Source organism: Lonchura striata, chromosome Z (assembly GCF_050655825.1).
Source record: "Lonchura striata isolate lonStrDom1 chromosome Z, ASM5065582v1, whole genome shotgun sequence".
Classification (NCBI taxonomy): Eukaryota; Metazoa; Chordata; class Aves; order Passeriformes; family Estrildidae; genus Lonchura; species Lonchura striata.
Window position 1 is genome coordinate 72,009,771 of NC_140740.1, and position 20,293 is coordinate 72,030,063.

A 20,293-nucleotide genomic window follows, 5' to 3' on the forward strand; every position below is an offset into this window, starting at 1 on the left:
GGTGACAGCAGCTGAGCATGAGCCAGCAGTGCCCAGGTGGCCAAGAGGGACAATGGCATCCTGGGCTGTGCCAGCAACAGAGTGGCCAGCAGGAGCAGGGCAGGGATTGTCCCCTGTACTCAGAGCTGGTGAGGCTGCACCTTAAATCTTATGTGCATTTCTGAACCACTCATTCCAAGAAGGATAGAGAAGTGTTGTAATGTGTCCAGAGAAGGGCAACAGAGCTGGGGAAGGGTCTGGAGCACAAGTCCTGTGACAAGCAGCTGAGATAGCTGGGAGCATATAACCTGGAGAAAAGGAGGATCAGAGGGCTTTAAATTGGATATTAAGATATATTTCTTCACCAAAAGGGCTGTCAAGCATTGGCAGGCTATCCTGTGAAGTCACAGGTAGATGTGCTGCTTAAGGGACACAGTTTAGTGGTGGACCTGGCAGTGCCAGGTTATAGTTGGACTTGATGTTCATTGGCCTACATCACCTATGCATTTCAGCCTTGTCATTACCATTGATTCACTAATCAATGTAAAGATTAATGAAGGCAACTATTCTTTGTTGCCATCATTATTACAAATTAGGGTGAACAAATCCTACTTTGTCTTTTTTCTATGACTTTTACTTAGTGTGAAAATCAAAATGGAGATTTAAAAGCAAAGGTTAAGCATGTGAGGTGTGAACTCTTGCTGAGAGAGTGTGACTGTTGAGCAATAGCAAGCATTTCCTCTAATGTGGATGTATGTATTCAGTACAGACACCCTGGCAACGGAAGGTGTGCAGACATCAAATTTGCTTTAGGAGAAGCACAAATTAATTTTCAGCATTGTGGCTTTGCTATTCATTATGTCTGGCTGTAGAAGTATTCATTATGACATTCATTATGCTTGGCTGCTGATGAGAACTAAAGGGAGAATATTCTGTGCAGACTCAGCTGTTGTTACAGCTCAGAAACACAGTAGTTACTAATGGTTAAAAAGCAGACCTTTAGACACTGTGAGACTGCACATTGGAATTGACACTTACTGGGATCAGACAACGGGTAGAAAAGTTAAAATTCTATCTTATTTTTTTCATTAAACTAAAAAAAGGCATATTTGCTCACATTAATTTACATTTCTACTTTCAATTCTATAAAAACTACTTTCCCTATAGAAAAGTCTGCATTAAAGTTCTACCATCATCCAATTCTATCTTTGATACACAGAGAAGAAGTACCATAACTCTCTGCATTTTAGTGTACCGGTGCTGTGAGCTGCCCTCGGGAGATTGAATACCACTGAATTGTGGCAGAGCCCAGGAGTAACTCTTCCAAAACTTCTAATGAGGCTATAGCCAAACTGGCTTACTTATTTCCTGCTGATACCACACTGCAAGTTGTTACTGTAAGATAAGATCTGCCACTTTTTTTGCTTTCATTTAAAGCTGAGACACAAATCTAGGTGCCACCAACAGCCAAACAGATCTCTAGTTTACTGTGAAGGTGTGAATCATCTCCACAGAATATTTTAGTTTGCCATGGTGCAGTTTTGAGTTGTACAGAACCACAAATCTTGTCCTTGTTTCCTCCTGGGTTGGGTCAAGTGAGCAGCTAATTTCCACCACAAGAAATGAGTAAGCTTTACATCGCTTTATTCTGTGCCTTCATTCTGTGATTCCTTGTTGGTAGTCACATTTTTGCCACTAATACAACATAATATCTAGCCACTGTTTTAAGGATCAGAAATCCCCCTTAGAATAGCACAATCTATTTTTTTGTTAGAAGCTCCCTTGTCTTGACAAACACAATGGTCTGATGAAAGTCATTATTTCAAGACATTTCTGTATCTATAATACTGAAATTTGCCCCATCAGAATTACTGTTAGCTATTACTGTAACACCACTCACTAGCAATGAAATACTGCACAAACATCCTGAAACATGTTCTTCTGCTGTTAAATTCCTATAGGACACTCAGGTGTTCCAGATTATTAAGAAATAAATTATTGGAATTTCTCACTTGCACACTACTGAGTTCTGAGATAACCTTGAAACAATCATAACAGAACAGATTTAAAGAAATTAAATTACAGAGCATAGAGTGCTCATTCATAGTTAAAAAGTTCATAGTGCAACACATTATTTCCTCAGACACTCAGATGACTCCAATTAACAATAGAAACAACTCAGCATAAAAATTTACCAGAAGTGTTAAAAATGATAATAAGATCTACTGGGAAAAAAAAAAAAAAAGCTCCAAACCAAACAAACACAAAGGAGAATAGATAGATAGATGATAGATAGATAGATAGATAGATAGATAGATAGATAGATAGATAGATATATAGAGAGATAGATAGATAGATAGATAGATACCAAATCAATGACAAGTGTCAAAGGAGTTTTTTTTAATGTTATAGAGAAAATTTTTCAAAAGACAGCACAGCTAGATTAGTAAACACATTATGGGATATTGTGCAGGTATTTTATCTTGTAATGGCTAGGAAGATTAAATCATCAGCCCAACACATTGTCTTTAGGCTTTTAAAAAAATATTTTTTGTTTCTACTTCTGAAAAAGAATCTTAATCACATTTTTCAAATAAATGTTAAAAATATATGTTATTTCTTACCTATAAATGGTGTGGGGAACATACACTTCTCTAATTGGGAATTCCAAAATCTCTTTGAGAGGGCGATTACGGTTTTCTGAAAATGGCTTCACTGGGAGTAGTTCTGGTGTCAGACAATAACCAGTGTTTTCTGGAGCTGGGGAAATCTCTACTTTAAGTGTTCCTTTAAAATTAAATCACAAAATCTTAACAAAAATTTAAAACTGATCAGTCTATAATAAAAGAAAAATAAAAACAATATGTAAGGTTACATAGCAACAGTGCAGAAAAAAGAACTGGTTCTTGAGCTGCATGGAAGGAAATCACAGGTAGATAAAAAGGATACAGATAAGTAGCCTACACACATCCCTTCACAATCAGGGCAGCACATAGCTCCTTAAGTCTACCCTGTACTGTTCCAAAGAAAATCGAAAAAAAGACGGAATATTATATGCTGTCTGATGTTCTAGTGTCTCTCACACACAAGTACTATAACATTTGTCTGGGAGACAAACAAAAGGTGTGCTGTCTACAGTTGTCTCTTACTCCCCCTCCCCCTCAGATTCTGCTCAGACTAATCTCTGACAAAACAGGCACCACCCAGCAGGAAAGCTAGGCTTTCTGTGGTGAGCACTTACACAGTTAATATGATAACATTTACCCCACTATAAACAGACTTTCAATTTAAATTCTCTGCTGTGGTAAGTTAAAGCCGTTTGTGGCGCTCAGACTTGCCATTTCTGGTTATCAGCTAAAAAGAAAGAAGAGCTTTGCCCTCAGTTCATATTTTTTAAGGTTCCTCCACAATGCAGAAGAGGTTGAACTGTAATTTACTTGAAAAGAAAAATTATGCTGGCCAAGTGTTAGACAGTAGCTAAACACTGCCTATACTTCTCTACTTTGTTAACTAATGCTGACTTTAATATCAAGTTAAGATGAAATGTATACATATTTTAATAACTCTCTATAAAATATGAACCATTTCAAAGCATTGCAGGGAAGTAGCAATGAACCTAGAAATTTGCTTTAAAGAGCTGTCTTCAAATTGTTTGAATAATAACAAAAGATATCCAGTAGGTACACTATAAATTAGGGAGAAAAACAAATAATTAAAAAAATCAAGCTAAATCTAAATCTCCATACTCATTCATGCAGGAAAAAAAAAATCAAAAATATCTGAGTTCAGGTAGACACCAGAAACCCAGGAAGTTCCACAATGGCACATATTATAGGCTTTAAACCCAAGTCAAACAGATTTTGGGTTTGGAATTTACAGAACAGTTTAGGGGAGAAATATGCATATAACAGCTTCCATCCAAAATTAATTATGTACCTGGTAAAGTCTTAATTCTTCTTTGCAAGGAAGATGATCTTTTGAAATCAGCTAAAAATTTAAATAGATCTTCATCACTGAGCCTGTCTCCTTCCTACCAAGAGAAAGACAAAAATCCAGTACCTTTGTAACAATACTTCATAACACGGACAAAATGTTCAGGAGTGAACTATGTCCTTGAGGCATCCAAAGCAAGTGGGTTGCTACTTACTTGACTGCAGTTGTCCTCTGTCCCCACACAAATATAACTGGTACCTTTTCCCAACACAATTCATATTACATAGGTTAAAAATATCTTATGAAATCAGAAGTAAAGAGAACCGAGTACCTGTTTAAAGAAGGTGTTAAGGGTTTTGGTTGATGCTGGTTCATCTGAGTTGAAACTTCTCTCAGAAAGCCTTCTTGCCTGTAGCAGTGTTGCCTTCTTGTCACTACTGGAATCTTTCCCTTCAAAGGGAAATCAACTGTATCATCATCTTGTTTTTTACTTTTTGCTGCAGTACAAAGATTCTCAGAATACACTAGAAAATCATAGAAAAATCTCACCAACATCAGAGGATAGACCACCTAAAACATTCTGCTTCTTTTATTTCAGACTATGTGAAATAGTGGAATGCTAGGACATTGAAGTGACATATTTCTGCTGCAGAGCAAAAGATTTTTAAAATTTTTAGTTCATGGGTTATAAAGCATACTGAACAATGGTCCTGCCTACCAAACTGATATGTTTGGTATCTTGATTGCTCAGTATTGCTAACTAACTCCATGGGCAAAGGGAATTTTACTTCTACAAAGTCAGTGTTTAATGAAAATTGGGCCTAAACCATGAAAGAATATTTAGCAGACATAAAAATAAATATGTAGAGACAACATGATGACCACAATTAATTTGTAAGTGTCTGTAGGACTGAAAAGGAAAGCTGACAAGACATGACTTTGAACCTGCGATTCACTTTTGATGCCAGAATGAATAACATTGTTGCCTATATTCAGTCCTGCTGAAGAGTCATTTTGCCTTAGAAAAGTTAGACAAGTACCGTTTAAACCTTCAGCTTCTTGTATTTCTCGTTCAAGTGTTGAAATGTTGAAGAAATTACTCAGGCTTATGGGAATCCAGGCAAATGGCATTCTGTATTTCCCTAACCTCTGACAAAAGGATTCTGCTTGTGCTTTCAGTTTTTCAATCTTTTCTTTTGTCTGAAACAAAGGAAATATTGGCTGTTTCAAAAGCAATCTGTTATTGCAATGCTATCATAGACAAAAATGTAAGTTACATATTTACAGTTCAGTAAATAACTTGTATTGGTATCACATATTTTCTTGCTACATCACAGACAGAATGGTAGCTGTTTTGATTCGTGCATTCATTTCAATTTCTTTTCAATTAGTTCATTTATATTGTAGAAATGTAGAAAGCCAGTCTTTTTGCAGTAATATTCAAATCCAGAATGAACAATCACCATGAAACGTTAGCAGGTTCTACTTCTTTCATCACATACAGAAAAAGCATTCCACTGAAAACAATATTCTCAAGGTGAGATGTGTGGAAGCCCAGAAAACACTGTCAGTCTGTTGCAGGGAGGTAAATGACTGTGAATTCCCTGAACAGAACTCTCATTATCTATGGACACCAGTACTGAACGGGACAGCTGCACACTACAACAGGCCATCTGCCCATCCAAATCAATAGTGTGTCTCTGAGGTACAAGTATTTCTGCTAATTCTACAGTCATTTCCTTTACTCACCCCTATCTGCTTCATGACTCAAGATTGTCAGTATTGATTTCCAAAGGGGTCAGTAAAAAGAACGCACCTTGCTTTCTCCTGATTTCTTTCTGTCAGCCACAGACATCAAACTGCTTGCACCATGGATGAGCTAACCAGCTTTTCCTCCAGTGTTTTTGGTATTTCATCTTATTTCAAAGGGTCTGGTCTTTTTCTGTTGTGTTTGTTTGTTTGTTTGTTTTTAGCATGCTTTTTTTGATCTAAATATTCTTTACAGTTATTTACTTACCTTGCCAGCCTCACTTTCTTTAAGAACCATGTAGGGCTCTGCGCAGTCTCCAATTTCTCCTTGCTGAAGCACTTTTTCTATCTAAATAAAGCAATGAAATAAAATAATTAAAGAGAAAATGTAATCCAAATAGTAACACATTGCTACTCTAGCAATTTGAAAGAACTCGCCTGGATATATAAAGTCTTAAAACTGTCTTTATGGAGTAACTGATACAAAACCCTCTACTTTTCCATCTGTTAGAAAGCAGAAAATATATATGTGACAACACAGTCAATCACTTACTACTGCATTTTCACTGAAATCAGGATAATTAACACATTCCAAATGAAGTGGTTCAAGCTAACTCAGTTTCAGAATTAAGCAAACAAAATGATGCAAAGTTCACTAAACCAGTGCCAAAAAAACCCAACAGATTGTAAATAAAATTTTTAAAGTGCCTTATTTCTCTATATTTTTGATGTCCCTTTGGCAGATAGAGGAAATTCTATGTACTCACTAGAACTGGTACATGGGATACTAATAGAACTTCATAGCTTGAGAATGAGATATACCACTGGATACCTGCTCACATACTACTATTGAACTGTCATAATTCATCTCATCTAGACAAAAGCCATGTTGGTCAGTTCCGTGAAGTCAGACAACAGGAACAGCTGGGAACAGGCAGAATGGTGTCAAAGTACCACTGTAACGTACCTTTATTACCAGGTATATGTCTGGTGAGGGATAAGTGACAGAAAATATTGCTGATCTTGCCTGAGTAGACAAGTCAATGGAGGGTGTATGAGAACGCAAGAATCCTCTTAATGAATCAGAATTGAGGTCACAATGAAAATTTTCCGAGATCTTGAAAAGAAAAAAGGGGTTAAAATACGTTGTAAAGCAAAAATGCTTAAAATTTTATTTTAAACAAATTAAAATCTGTAACTACAACTATAAAATAAATAATTACAAGCATGTGACTGACTGAATAACAAGAAACCTGAATCAGATTGCATGTGTAAAAAAGTAGAAAGTTTTTAGTAAGTTTTCCTAAGTTAATACTATGAAGATAAAAACTCAGGCCAAGTGAACTAAAATATTGTGTATGCACTTACCTTTTTTCTTTCCTTTATGTCATAGAGAGCTATACTTGCAAACAAAGGTTCTATCTCTATATCAAACCTGTTAGGGAAAGACACACAAGACACTGATTGATACTGCAGTCATATGGCTGTGTATTAAAAAAAAGAAGGATTATATTTTTACTGGCACTTTCATTAAAAACTGCAGATAAATTTTTAGCTCCAGACTAATTCTTAGTCTTAAGGATTTTTTTATTAGTGCATTATATTAGATGATTTTGAGAGGAAGAGTAGTAGATTGCATCATTTTCTAAATTTGACAATAAGGTGGTCTTACAGATCAGTTAAAATGTTCATATTTTTTCCTGTTTACGAAATTGTGCTGGTTTTTTAGGGTTTTGGATTTGTCCTGAACACATGGTTGATAAATATAAAGATGTTTTTGCTGTTGCTGAGCAGGGCTTGCCCAGAATTAAAGCCTTTTCTGCTTTTGGTACTCCTCCCGCTGGTGAGGAGATTAGAATGTGTGGGAGTCTAGGAGGAAACACAGATAGGACAGGTGACCCCAAATAACCAAAGGGATATTCCAGATCATGTGGCACCATGCTCAGAAAACAAATGGGGGGTAAAAGGAGCAAGGGGGTGGAAACTGAACTGACGATGTTTGTCTTCCTGGGTCATGTTACATGTGCATTTGCTCTCCTGAAGATGGATGAACACTGGCCTACATCTGGGAATCTGCAAATTAATTCCTTGTTTTCCTTTGCTTATCTATGTGTCACTTCCTTTCCCTATTAAAATGTCTATATCTCAACCCATGACTTCTCCAGATTTACCCTTCTGATTCTTTCCCCAGTCCTGTTGGAGGAGTGAGTGAATGGCTATGTGGGGCTTGGATGTTGGTTGGGGTTAAATGACAATGAAAGTCCAGCAGTGCATAGGACACCAATCACCATTTTTTTTTTTTAATATATAATCTGGGTTCACTCCCAGCCCCTTTTCATCCTGACATATTAAAGACTTCTGTAAAGACAGATAGGAAAAATTCTCTGCTATACTAAGAACACTTGAGCAGCAACCGCAGTTGTAGGGGACAGCTGTGGTGGTGCAACAAGGCGTGCACCTGCACACGGTTGTGAACTCAGAAATGGTGAGCGATGCATGTGAAGGATTACTTACTTCAGAGTCTGCAGCTTCACCAAAATCCTGTTGCCCAGATGTTCCTTTGGGCAATCTGGCACTGGCCGTATCTCCACTGCATCCTCCTATCATTAAACAGTCATACTCAATTAAAACAACTGTAAATTTACACACTTGCATAAAACATCTATGTGACAGTAGCTGAGCTACTGTTTCGGACTAGCATCTTCCCCCCCTTAGTGGGCAGTTAATGTCTCCAGAGATGAAAGAAAATAGATTTATTTATTTATAAGTATTTACATTCCTGACCCCTAACTGGCATTTACACCACATATTTACAGTTGTGGACCCCAAGTACAAGCTACTATGAACGGTCACATTCTGACAGCTATATCACCAGCATGTGGCTTGGCCCACACTGAGAGCAGTGTCGTGTTTATCTACTGTGGTGCAGCTTTAGGCTCAGGAGTGCTGGGACAGATGAGCAGGGCAGCCAGTCTCCAGCTCACCTCATCCACGGAGGGGTAGAGGGCGAGGAGCTCGGGGTGCCTGTTGGTGCGGCGTGCCTCCTCGTTCAGCCTCTCGAACTCCTCCGCGCTGACGTGCCGCAGCAGCTGCTCCAGCCGCGGGTCCGGCTGCAGGCTGCGCAGCTCCAGGTCCGAGCAGCCCAGGCTCGGCCTGGAAGCCTCCTCCGGGAGAGCGGGCACGTGCTGGGGTCCAACCTGCTGGAATACAGGAAAGTGGCAAGGTGCGGCTTGGGCACCAGGGTATCACAGAATGGCTCTTGGTGAGCTGGCAGAGGGGATCTTAATGCCTCTTAACCCTCTGCCGTGAGGCCTAATGGCGAGCATGGTGCTCTGCCTGATGCCGTCACAGATCACAGAATCACAGAATATGCTGAGCTAGAAGGGACCCACTAGGATCACAGAGTCCAGCTCCTGGCCCTGCACAGGACACCCCAAAAATACACCATGTGCCTGAGAGCATTGTCCAAAGGCCTCTTGAATTCTGTCAAACTCGGTGCAGTGATGACTTCCCTGGGGAGCCTGTTCCAGTGCCACTGGGTGAAGAGCCTTTTCCTAATATCCAACCTAAACCTCCCCTGACACAACTTCAGTGCATTCCCTTGGGTCCTGCCACTCTTCGCCACAGAGAAGAGATCAGTGCCTCTCCATCCTCTTCCCCTCACAAGGAAAATGTGAACTGCAATGAGGTCTCCCCTCAGTGTCCTCTTCTTCAGGCTGAACAGACCAAGCAGCCTCAGGCACTTCTCATGCAGCTTCACCACAAGGCCCTTCAACATCTTCAACAGCTTCATATCTCTCTCATATTGCAATGACCAAAACTGCGCACAACACTCAAGGGTAGGTCACACCAGATGCTTCTTTTGAGGGAAGCAAAATGTATGTGATGTATTTGATCACTTTTCCCAAAGTGAAGAAAATGTACCTGAAAAGTTGCATCGCCAGAATCCAATGTTTCTGATTCAAATGTTTGTTTTTGAAGCGTTTTGTGAAAATCTTTTCGGGATCCCTTGTTTTTCAGGCTACAAGTATCTGAATTCCCTTGGTTTCTTTTATGAAGAAGCCCCAGAAAGTCAGGATAACATGAAGAGGTATTAAGGGAAAATAAAAGAGAAAAGACAAATTAAAAATTATTTTAAAACTGAGAAGAATATTCTGCAAAAAGCAGTGTACCACAGATTTTACATAAAAATGTGACATTTCACAACTTTAACATGTTTTAATGCAGTATTGCAACTCTATAATGTATATTAACAGCAGTTTAAAAGGAAAAAAAGATAATTCAGATAATTTTTTCTACAGAGTATAAGTCTGAGACAGCAGGAAAACCTGACTTAGGAACAAAATCTGCTCTGATCTCCTCATCAGACATGGTGGTTATTTCATGGACCTTAAGAACATGGATCAGGATAATTTATCTCTTGTCTGGCTTCTTCAATTATATACATCAAAGCTCTTACTTCTCTTATCCTGGACCTAGCTAATATCCCAAGTTAATCACATGCAACAATCTACACCTTCCAAAAATAGGCCTGGTTTTGAAGAGGGCTATTTCTATGGCACAATGTAACCCTCCAGGCTGGCAACTTTGAAAAATTCTCCTGAAATTTCAAGTTATATTTTTGAGGCAGATGGAAAAAACCAGCAGGTATTCAAAAAAAAAGGTGTTAGATGCATCCAGAGCCGTTTCTTTCACTGTAATATGCAATTTCTTAAATCCTCTGATGGTCTTTTTGCAATCAATCTCCTTATTTACAACATCCTGCTTCATTCATTATCCTTTCTGTGACACTCCCAAAGAAATGACTGAGCATCTGACTACTTTCATAAAGAAGACACAATAAGCAATTATTGATCAGGGAGACACCTTTTTATTACATTTTGGGAGTAACTGAATTATATGCTCTGATGTGTTTTAATTTTAATTGTTTGCATTTTAATCATTTGCCAGTTCACTGCGATGAAAACTGGTCATAAAAACACAATCCAAGCTCTCCTTGGATGTGACCTTGTTTTGGAACCACTGTAATTATCCAGAATGGAAAGCAGAAATTTTGCATGACTTTATGACTTTTAAGAATCCAAAAGAGGTTGTATAAATTATTTTTCACTATCTCTGGTGGCAAACAGATGATGTTCACATTTTCCCTGTGGTGTGAAAACTACAGTGAAGATGCCTTTCCCCTAAACTACTCCTAGAAAATTTATTTATATTGTTTATTTATTTTGGAAATCATTATAGCAATTAAAACTCACCAAGTGGCAAACCATGGTTTTAATACACATGTCAATTTAATGGGCATAAACTGAATTAAGAAAATTAGATGAGGAAAAAGCCCCAAAGGACAACTGATATAGGCACAGGAACAAGTTACCCATTCAGCCTTCTGCAAATCCACATAGACTCCAGCTGTGCCCAGCTTTTCTGCCACATATCTCTCTATCCTGGGGTCTGAGGATGACCTCTGCTCATGCCACCCACTGGAGACTCCTCAATCTCCTGTTCTGAGCCTTCACATTCATGAGTGGATCAAAATCACTCATACACTTCTCTCACCCATAGCTCACCAGACAACATATTCAGCAATCTGTTCTATAACATCTGTCAAGTAGGCAGCTACATTTTTTCCAGCCTTCCTCAGAACAATGGAAAACCTTCTACAATTACTTTTTTCTAATTTCTCTCTTGATAACTTTTCTTCCTCTCACGCTTGTTTTGAAAAAAAGAAAAGCTGTCCAAGCATAACATGAGATTACCAATAACAATCTGTCAATAACAATCTATTGATTATGTGACACTGCAGGATATTTGGTAATGTTTTGGTCTTTGCAAATTTTAATTACTTACTTGAATTGTTAGCCAAAGCCACCAAAGCTCAACTCTCTGGCAGAGTCCACCATCATGCTTACCACAGAGTCAACTGCTCAATAAAGCTTTTGAATGCAAATTTACCTCACTCGAATGAACAAAATAGTAAAACACTCAGCAAAACGTTCCATATATGTGTATTTCTATGGCTCCATTTGCACTTCTACCAGCACACATAAATGCAAAAATAGCTATGTTCTATTTTTCACTTCACCTACTTTACTGCTCACTCCCTTCTCCTGTGCACAAACAAAGCTGCACACTGTCTCTTTACAGCATACAGAACAGCACTGTGTGAAAGAGCTGGTGCCTCTGCTCTGAGTGGTGAGGGAGGAAAGCCAAAAAAACCTACTAGCATACTTTTAGTGACTCACTGTGGAGCAGTTCTGAGAACTCAATCAATTTCATCAGCACCCCTGGAGGAAGTCTCTTAATAACCCCCAGCAGCTGCTGCACTGAGGAGCACAAGCTGCACAGTTAAACAGCACAAAGTCCTCTGGAATCACTATTATAAACCCATAAGGCACTGGCTGCTGATGCACATCAGAAAAACACAGAATAACAAGGGCGAGTGAAGAGGCAGAACAAAATGGCAGCAAATGTGTCAGCGCTTAACCACCTGCTGCTCCTTCTGCTTTTCAAGAGCTGGGCATGAGTGCAGGAGTGGATGAAGAGGAAGTGCTACAGACAAAACAGAGCTCCAAAAACCTCTTTCTGAAGAACAGGATGAGGTGATGGGGAAAGAGGCAAGACATGCCACAAGACTCCACTGAGAGTCTGGGGGACTCCCTGCAACAGAGAGCATTAACTGAGAGTCCCCTTCACATTTTACATATGAAATGGAATAGGACAGAATAAGATAAAATTAAATTAAAATATAATGAACTAAACTAAAGGAAATTAAACACTTATAATGACTACAGGCCCAGCTCTGTGTGTTGAATTACACTGAGCTCAAGTGCAGAAATCATTTACTGATATAAAATTTGGGCATAACATGGATAATCCCATGAACACACTCAGTCACTGCTGGGAAAGCCCACAATCCTTGAGTTTTCAGACACATTTGGAAATCAAATCATGTTGAATTTTCAGGGCATGAATAGGAGAAAAGCATGCAAATATAATCTTTATCCCTGTTATCTTTCCTTTTAGTGGGATCAAACAGTACTAGTTTTTCTGATTAAGATAAATCGTCACTACAGAGGGTTGGCGTGAATTTCTTCCCATCAACTTCTCATCCACTCTCAGAGTGCCTGACAATTAAGAAGCAGATGCAACAGTATTTGGCAATGTACACCATCTCAAACAAAACAATGCGGTTATTTATACTACTGAAAAGTCAGTTCTTATCTTCCATTTATGACTAAAATCATTGTAATTTAGCATAACTTATAACAGCAAACATCTCTCTGATAAGTAAGATGTAATGTAATTTTTATTGTATTTAGTTTTATGTTGCTTACTTTCGATTCACAATCAGCCACTCACGGATGTAAGTCTGAACACAGTCTTTGACATGTGAGTCCAGTTCAACCCTGTAGAAAAAGCAACATATTTCAGCTCCTAAGTCATATTTTCAGGACAAGAACACAGTCTTTGACATGTGAGTCCAGTTCAACCCTGTAGAAAAAGCAACATATTTCAGCTCCTAAGTCATACTTTCAGGACAAACAAATTTATCTAAACATGCTAGTCAGATAAAGGCCTCTCTGTTAGTCCTATCTTCCGTGTATTTATTTTACTGCTAAACCATTGTTTGAGGTTTTAAAAAAATCCTCTGTACTGCATGAATTCTCTTATGCAGATTTTTGGTACTGTACAAAAATACATTTAACAGAGGTACACTTGCCATTTAACACTTGCCACATTATTTATAAACATAAGAGTGACATTGCTATAAAATATAGTAAAATTAAATAAATTATACAACATAACCAATCTTGTGATTTTCAAAACTTGGTAACAAGTCTTAAGATATATTCTTTTAGAGATGTCAGCTCCTGGACTCTTGCAAATACCTAGTTATTATGTATGTGCAATTTTCTCTTCTCACAGAAACAAAGAAAATCTTAAAACACTAAGCTTTTAATCAGATAGCATAATAAATCTTTAAATTATAAGAATACATTATAATTTAATTTTCTCTTTTTCAAATAAGTCTCCTTTAATGAAGGGGGTTGTCAGTGCTCCTTGATAGCCTGGATACTATTTGGAACTACAGGTCTTTTGTCCAAACACAATGTCCCATGAACTTTACATCATGATGCTGTGGTATGATTCCCTTATGCCCATTCATTGACCTGTTCCAAAATAATTTGTAGCATTCTCCAGTCCAAGTGAGTAAAAGAGCAGGTAGGATACGCATTCAATACAGGAACAGGTGAAAGGTGTGATAATTTTTAGCAGTTTCCACATAGAACTCAGAAGAGATTTGCAACTGGTTAGTGGGGCTGGCTAGCAGTTTGTTCGGGTTTGTGTGTGCACGGTGGTCAGAGCCTTGGCTGGTGCCAGGCTGTCGAGTGCTCCTGCCTCTGGTGGTTCCTGCCTCTGGGCCAGGTGGGAGGTGTGTTTGCTGGCAGGCAGCACATTAACCCAGTTTGATCGGTGGTACCTGTTTCCTGCTCTCAGTGCACAGAGACATCAAAGACTGCATTGCCTGCAGGCCCATCCTTGGTGCATGCCCCTACTGTATTCTCATCCTCCCTAAGACATCCTGGCACTCTTGATCAGGATTTTCTATAAAAACACTAATACTAATGATATTGATGTGAATGGCTAAGTGGCAAGCTGCTGTGTAAAAAAATCTGCTGAAAGCACATTTCTTGATATTGACTATTTGAGCTTTGTCACAGACTCTTTATAGTCTTAATAACTTTGTGGTGCAAATCAGGCTTAAAACTGATTGTACAGCATGAGCCTGCATGGTCTTCTACTGGAAAAACAAATAGGTAACTGATGTTTTAAACATCAAGCATGGTGGGAAGTGTACCTATTTCTTACCTTGGAGACTGGTAAGAAATTGCCTTATTTTAGATGTAATTTCAAAAGTTGAATAATTATTTTAATATTTTTGTCCATTGTTTAAATAAAAGATTACTTCAAGCAAAAAAAACCCATTCATCGTCTCCCACATCCATTCTCTTTCTCAAATACACAGAAAAAACAAGAATCCCTTGTAAAGATTGGGACTTTTCTATGAGTAACTTCAAGTGAAAATCACATATTATGCAAATATTAGAAAATCCCTTAGAAACTGTGTGATTCAAAGAGTTCTCAGATAACCTAGCATGGCATCTCATCTCTACGTATCTCTTTGTTTTCCTGAACTTCTTGAGAGAGGCACTGAGCCAAGAAGTAACTTGCAGACTGAAATCTTGCTCAGAGAGAGGATTCTCAATTAGTTGACAGCTGGCAAAAATCACACAAACTGTGTTTCCCACTTAGCCTCATTGTATTTGGTGTGTCAGGCAGAAAACACTGAACAAATACTGCTGTTACATTGGGCTCTAGTTTGAACAGATGGCTGATAAAAACTAGAGCAGTGTGCAGCCACTTTTGCAGGAACAGAGAGGGATGCAGGTCTACCCTGTGAGCCAAGACAAGGTGAACTAAGCCAATTTGTCCCTCAGTGTGGTTCAGCACACACTGAATATAGCCTGTGCTGTACGTTTCCTGGATACACTGCAAGGAGCCAGCCCCCATCCCAAACACACTGAATAGTTAGCCATCTCTGCTGATGTAGCAGTTTGGGGTTAAATGGTTTGGACTTCACAATTATCTCACCATTACCGCTTGCAAAATTCAACAGGCCTTTGGAGTTCTACTTAAAGGTACCGTCTACAGTGAAACAGTCCCTGAAGAGTATTTAATATATAACACATAGATTTTTTAATACCACATCTGAAAACTCCCTGATAGATTTTCTCATTCTGAAAAATTCTTTTGCTCATAGCATGCCTGTTTTTCAAACCATCCTATATATTTGCAGGACCACTGAGCATCAGTGTCACCACAAGCTACCTATATAAGCTGTTTAAAACAGGGTGATTATTTCAGCAATGTTAACCTAAAACCACATGTGATCTGATCAATGTCATGTGACACACAGATAGCAAAAAAATCCAAAAAATTCAATACTGTGCTTGTTACATGGTCAGAGTAAACTTATATTTCTGGCATCACAGCTGCAAAAATTATTTTTAGTACCATCCTTTTGTCCTTCTTTACTCTTTTTCCTGGTTGATGCCTACTCCACTTGTGCCACTACCAAGTAAGTTGTGTAAACACTTGCATAATTTTAAGTGTTCAAAGAAGCCTAACAGAGCCAGTGGCAAACATTTGAAGTTCAGGAACTGTGTAATGGCTGGATGGGCAGAAGAGTGATGTTGGATCAGCATCTTCAAAAGTATTTTTAGCTATTCAAAACTAACTTTATTTTTGTAGCGAGAGAAACTTTCCTTACCCATCTTCTGGCAAAGAGGGTTGCAAAGTCCTGAACTCTTTGGGTGTAAAGACAACATCCAGATCATCTTCAGGAAAGTCCCCAAGTTCTTGTGCTAGATCTAAGTCCAAGTTATTCAGCTGTGTCATCAGGAAGCCTTCAAAATCTACTGGGTCTACTGCATCATAAAAGGAAGGCTAATGAGAAATAAAGAAGCATTTATTTTAGCAACAGAAGGTTCTTTTTGATAGTGTAATTTATTTAACTATTGTAATTGCCCCATTCTTTATCACACATCAGAAACAAACATCTAAACTTCTAACCTAGAAACAAGAAAGGACGTAAGGGAGATGACCAAAATGGTAGTGACAGGCAATGCCAATGGGCAGACAAAACACACTAGGAATAACAAGGCCAAGTCTCTGAAGTTACTCCAAGTAACAGAGCTAAGGACCAACGGTAAGCACCATAGCTGCTGCCATAATAAAGAAGCACTCGTTTGAGGTGCTGTGCCTGAAATACACTAATATAAATACTCTGTGTTTTCAACTGCAAACAAAATTGAGGACAATATATACAGAAAATCAGGGAAAAAATTACTATTTTTCATTTCTGAATGTTACTAGGTTTTGTATTATTCAAGTTCCTCCTAATTGATCATATTTTTCAAGGGTTGGTATTGTGCTTTTGCAAAAGATTACATGGAACTACTAAAGCTATTCCTGCAAACCTTAGATATTCCCCACTTCTACAGTGCACAGCATTGCACCTTGCTAGACAGAAGTTGTATCTCATTACATTTAATTAGACATTCTTAAACAGAAGGTCCACTCAGAGCAAAGTTAAACAACTACAAGCTCTACGACTCATGCATGCCATTAAACTGTCTGCTTTTGAAATGTTTAGTGTCAAAAACAGAGGCTGAAACTCTTGTTTTATTTGGTACCTAGAGATGTTCTACATATAAATAAAAATGATTTTATGTATTAAAAGTGTATGCATAGACAAAACTGAAAATTATTTTATTTGTTATGTAGCAAATAAAAATACCCTGTATAGCTTTAGGAAATACAATATTTGTCCAATTGAGTGCAGAGACTAGAATATCTTATCATTGATTTTCTTGACAAGTAAAAAGTATATCTAAAAACTACAACATTAGAATATCTCTGGTTTATTTCCTGTTGTTCCAGAAAGGCTGCTGAGACCTCATCACTGTAAAAATAAAGCAAATTAGTTGCAGCTTTAGAATAATAGGACTGGAATAACTTACTGTGAGGAAGAATTCTAGCAAAATAGCTAAAACGCCAGCTAATAAATCCTGCTTTCTGTAAAGAGTGAGGATTATATTGCACTATTAGCCCACATATCTTTCACAAGGCTTTCTTCTGAAGCTGTCAGCAAAAAAATGGTCTGTGGTGCTGTTGGTGTGTTGTGGGGATAAGAAGGCTTCCAATGTCCCTCATATCAACATGCCTTTATATTCCATGTTCTTCTGCCTATTGTCTCATCCAATGTGCTCTTAAGCTATCCTCGTTATACTCCAGTGTTCTTCTGCACAGAAAAAATCTGTGAGTCAAAATCAGCAAGTCTTCCCTCATTAATACTGAGGCATGCTCATGCAAGGCTTTCATGGAAATAAGAGGAATTTCACCAGGGCATGAAGTGACACCAGTGTCATAATTTTTCTATCTACAACATCAGGAATTTTAGCTCAATGGGACAATGAGAAATTTCTTAATTTATGAAACATGCATAGGGACTCTACAATGGCAAAGCTCCAGCAACTTTGAACTAAAATGGCTCTGAGCTTAATATGCCACATCAGCCACAATAGGAAAAAAAGTGTTAAAAACAATTAATAGTAAATGCAAGCTTTGGAACCATTTTAGTGTTCTGGAAATATAGTTGAGGAAGTTTTTCAGATAACAAAAATCCAGAAATATCTTGCAGAAAGTTAAGCATATTTGGAAGAAATGCACTGGAAACATCTAGGAGAAGCAAACCAATTTAAACTTCTGAAAAAAAAACCCAGATGTGGTAAATACTCCTGCAAATATTTTAGTAGAGACCTTTGAATCCAGCCGAGTACCACCCCCTACTTCAGGTTCCCCTTTTAAAGCGAAACGATATTGGTTTCTGCATAAATACAGTCTCTGAACTCATTCCTCTGCCTTTATATTTAAGGCATCGACTAAATTATCAAAATTGTCTCTGGGAAAAATCTTACCCTCTCTTTGCTCCTTTTAGCCAAAAGGAAAACTTAACATTACCAGCAAGCCCATCAAATTATGAGGCAGTCAGCTGAAGAAAAATACTCTACTGGTTTTTAGTTTAAGCACTATCTCTGGTTTGCACCCAGTATAGTGCTGAACATGCCTGATCAATAGTTATGAATAAATAGTAAACTCTATTTTCTATTGTTTTTTTACTAATTATCAACATAATATGGTTGAAGCTCACATACTGTAATGTTAGTAGATAAACCATAGCATGTTAATATATAGATATGTAAATATGTCTATATAGAGAATTTTAGATTTAAATAGGTATATAAAAATAAATAAATAATGTGTAATATATATAACTACATCTATAACTAATAACTATAACTGTAAATATATAAAAATATATAACATATATTTAGATTTAATTTAAAAAGCCATTCACAGAAGATTAAAGTAAAACATAGCTTAACGTACAATAGGCGTACTACGTCTTTTCAGTTTCTGAAGATGCAATGTCTAGCATGCAAAATAGTTTTGTTTAATACAATCTAATTTTTGATTAACCATTGCACTTCCTTTCTGAAGTCACACTTTTCCATTCTGTCAGGTCAAATCCATTGCATTTCATTGTATCCTCTTTTTCTAGTTCAAGTGTTAACAATAATCTTTAATCACTAGAAATATGTGCTTTTGACCATTGTAAATTAGACACAAATGTATAAAAGATAGTGTAAAAAGAAAATGCAGGTGGAGGGAAATGAACTCCCTAACAACATATCATTTTCACATATCATAAAAACATGCAAAACAATTTTCTACAGAAAATGCCACAAACCATTACTGCAAACATACCTTTTTAAGGATGATGAATTGGAGGAATGTAGATTGTGATAGCACACACAAAATGGCAGCTACAGTGTAATACTTGGTAAATGAAATGCTACCAAGTATTTTGGTGGCACAAGCAGTTGTCTGCGTGCAGAAGGGACTTGGCCTCGTCAGGCTGAGTAACCACAAGGAACAAGTTAAAGATCACAGCGCCTCAGATTAAGGAACTGAGTAGTGGTGGGAGGCCCTGACACAGGAAGCACCCACTTTCATCTAGATTTTCACAATCACCAGTGCACAAAGACTCTTCCTGCTTCTACTTATCAGGCCTCACAAAAAGAATCAGAAATTAAAATGCTAGGGACCAGAATCATAATCAGTTTCTTTTATGGCATAGTATGTTTTCAGAATACTCATCCTCCTGAAAGGCAATAAAAAGATTTTTCCCTTTGTCATAAGGGCACTGTCATATGACCTGACTTCTTTAGAGGTTGATTAATGTGGAAGGCTGAAGATGATTTGGAGACATTTAACAGTTGACTCCATTATATGTATGTCAACTGGGACATGCTTCAGCATTTCTCACTTAACATGCACATTCTACAGCACTAAAAAACAGTCAGCATGTTGACCCTGCTGCTGGTTCTGGAAATTATATTAAGTTGGGATTTTTGAACCTCTACTGTTCTGATTTTTTTTTCTATATTCATTGATCTGTGCTAGTTTTGGCATGGATACAGTTGATTTTTCTTCATAGTAAATATTATGGGGCTATGTTTTGGATTTATGGTGGAAACAGTGTTGATAGTAAAATTTGTTTTCATTACTGCTGAGCAGCACTTACAAGGAACCGAGGCCTTTTCTGCTCCTCATACCATCCCACCAGCAAGGAGATGGGATACACAAGAAGCTGGGAGAGGACACAGCCAGGACAGGTGACCCCAGCTGACCACAGGCTATTTCAGACCACATGGAATCATGCTTAGTATATAAAGCTGGGGGAAGAAGAAGGATTACCACTCAAAGCATTTATTTGAAGAAGTTGTTGAATGTTTTGATCAGGGAAAGAATGTAATATACTCCAGCACTTACTAATTAACTTTTATTAATTGTAATATGTAGATGGACTGTCTGTTCCAGGCTCCAAGGAACAGTCTCATATTTCTCAAAGGCATCATTTCTGCAGCTCACCAGAAAGTATTTTTTAACAGTTTCAGGTAGAAGCCAGTGGAATGCAAGACAACTTAGAAGATCATTTAATTTA

General features: G+C 37.9%; 1 protein-coding gene across 10 annotated transcripts in view; it reads right to left on the reverse strand.

Annotated features, from left to right (window-relative positions):
* The window catches only part of DOCK8 (dedicator of cytokinesis 8), an 89,396-nt gene that overhangs the window by 50,863 nt on the left and 18,240 nt on the right, over positions 1 to 20,293 (reverse strand). For 4 of the 10 annotated variants that reach the window (XM_085566791.1, XM_085566792.1, XM_085566794.1 and 1 more), the window contains 12 exons: positions 15,995 to 16,170; positions 12,996 to 13,067; positions 9,586 to 9,709; positions 8,646 to 8,861; positions 8,176 to 8,261; positions 7,030 to 7,096; positions 6,629 to 6,778; positions 5,930 to 6,010; positions 4,953 to 5,112; positions 4,244 to 4,362; positions 3,916 to 4,009; positions 2,604 to 2,766 (listed from right to left, as the gene is read on the reverse strand). In XM_085566791.1, coding sequence (XP_085422917.1) covers positions 2,604 to 2,766; positions 3,916 to 4,009; positions 4,244 to 4,362; positions 4,953 to 5,112; positions 5,930 to 6,010; positions 6,629 to 6,778; positions 7,030 to 7,096; positions 8,176 to 8,261; positions 8,646 to 8,861; positions 9,586 to 9,709; positions 12,996 to 13,067; positions 15,995 to 16,170 — 1,508 coding nt within the window. Of the gene's footprint in view, positions 1 to 2,603; positions 2,767 to 3,915; positions 4,010 to 4,243; positions 4,363 to 4,952; positions 5,113 to 5,929; positions 6,011 to 6,628; positions 6,779 to 7,029; positions 7,097 to 8,175; positions 8,262 to 8,645; positions 8,862 to 9,585; positions 9,710 to 12,995; positions 13,068 to 15,994; positions 16,171 to 19,053; positions 19,205 to 20,293 lie in introns of those variants that run through there. The other 6 variants (XM_085566796.1, XM_085566799.1, XM_085566797.1 and 3 more) reach the window with 5 other exon arrangements.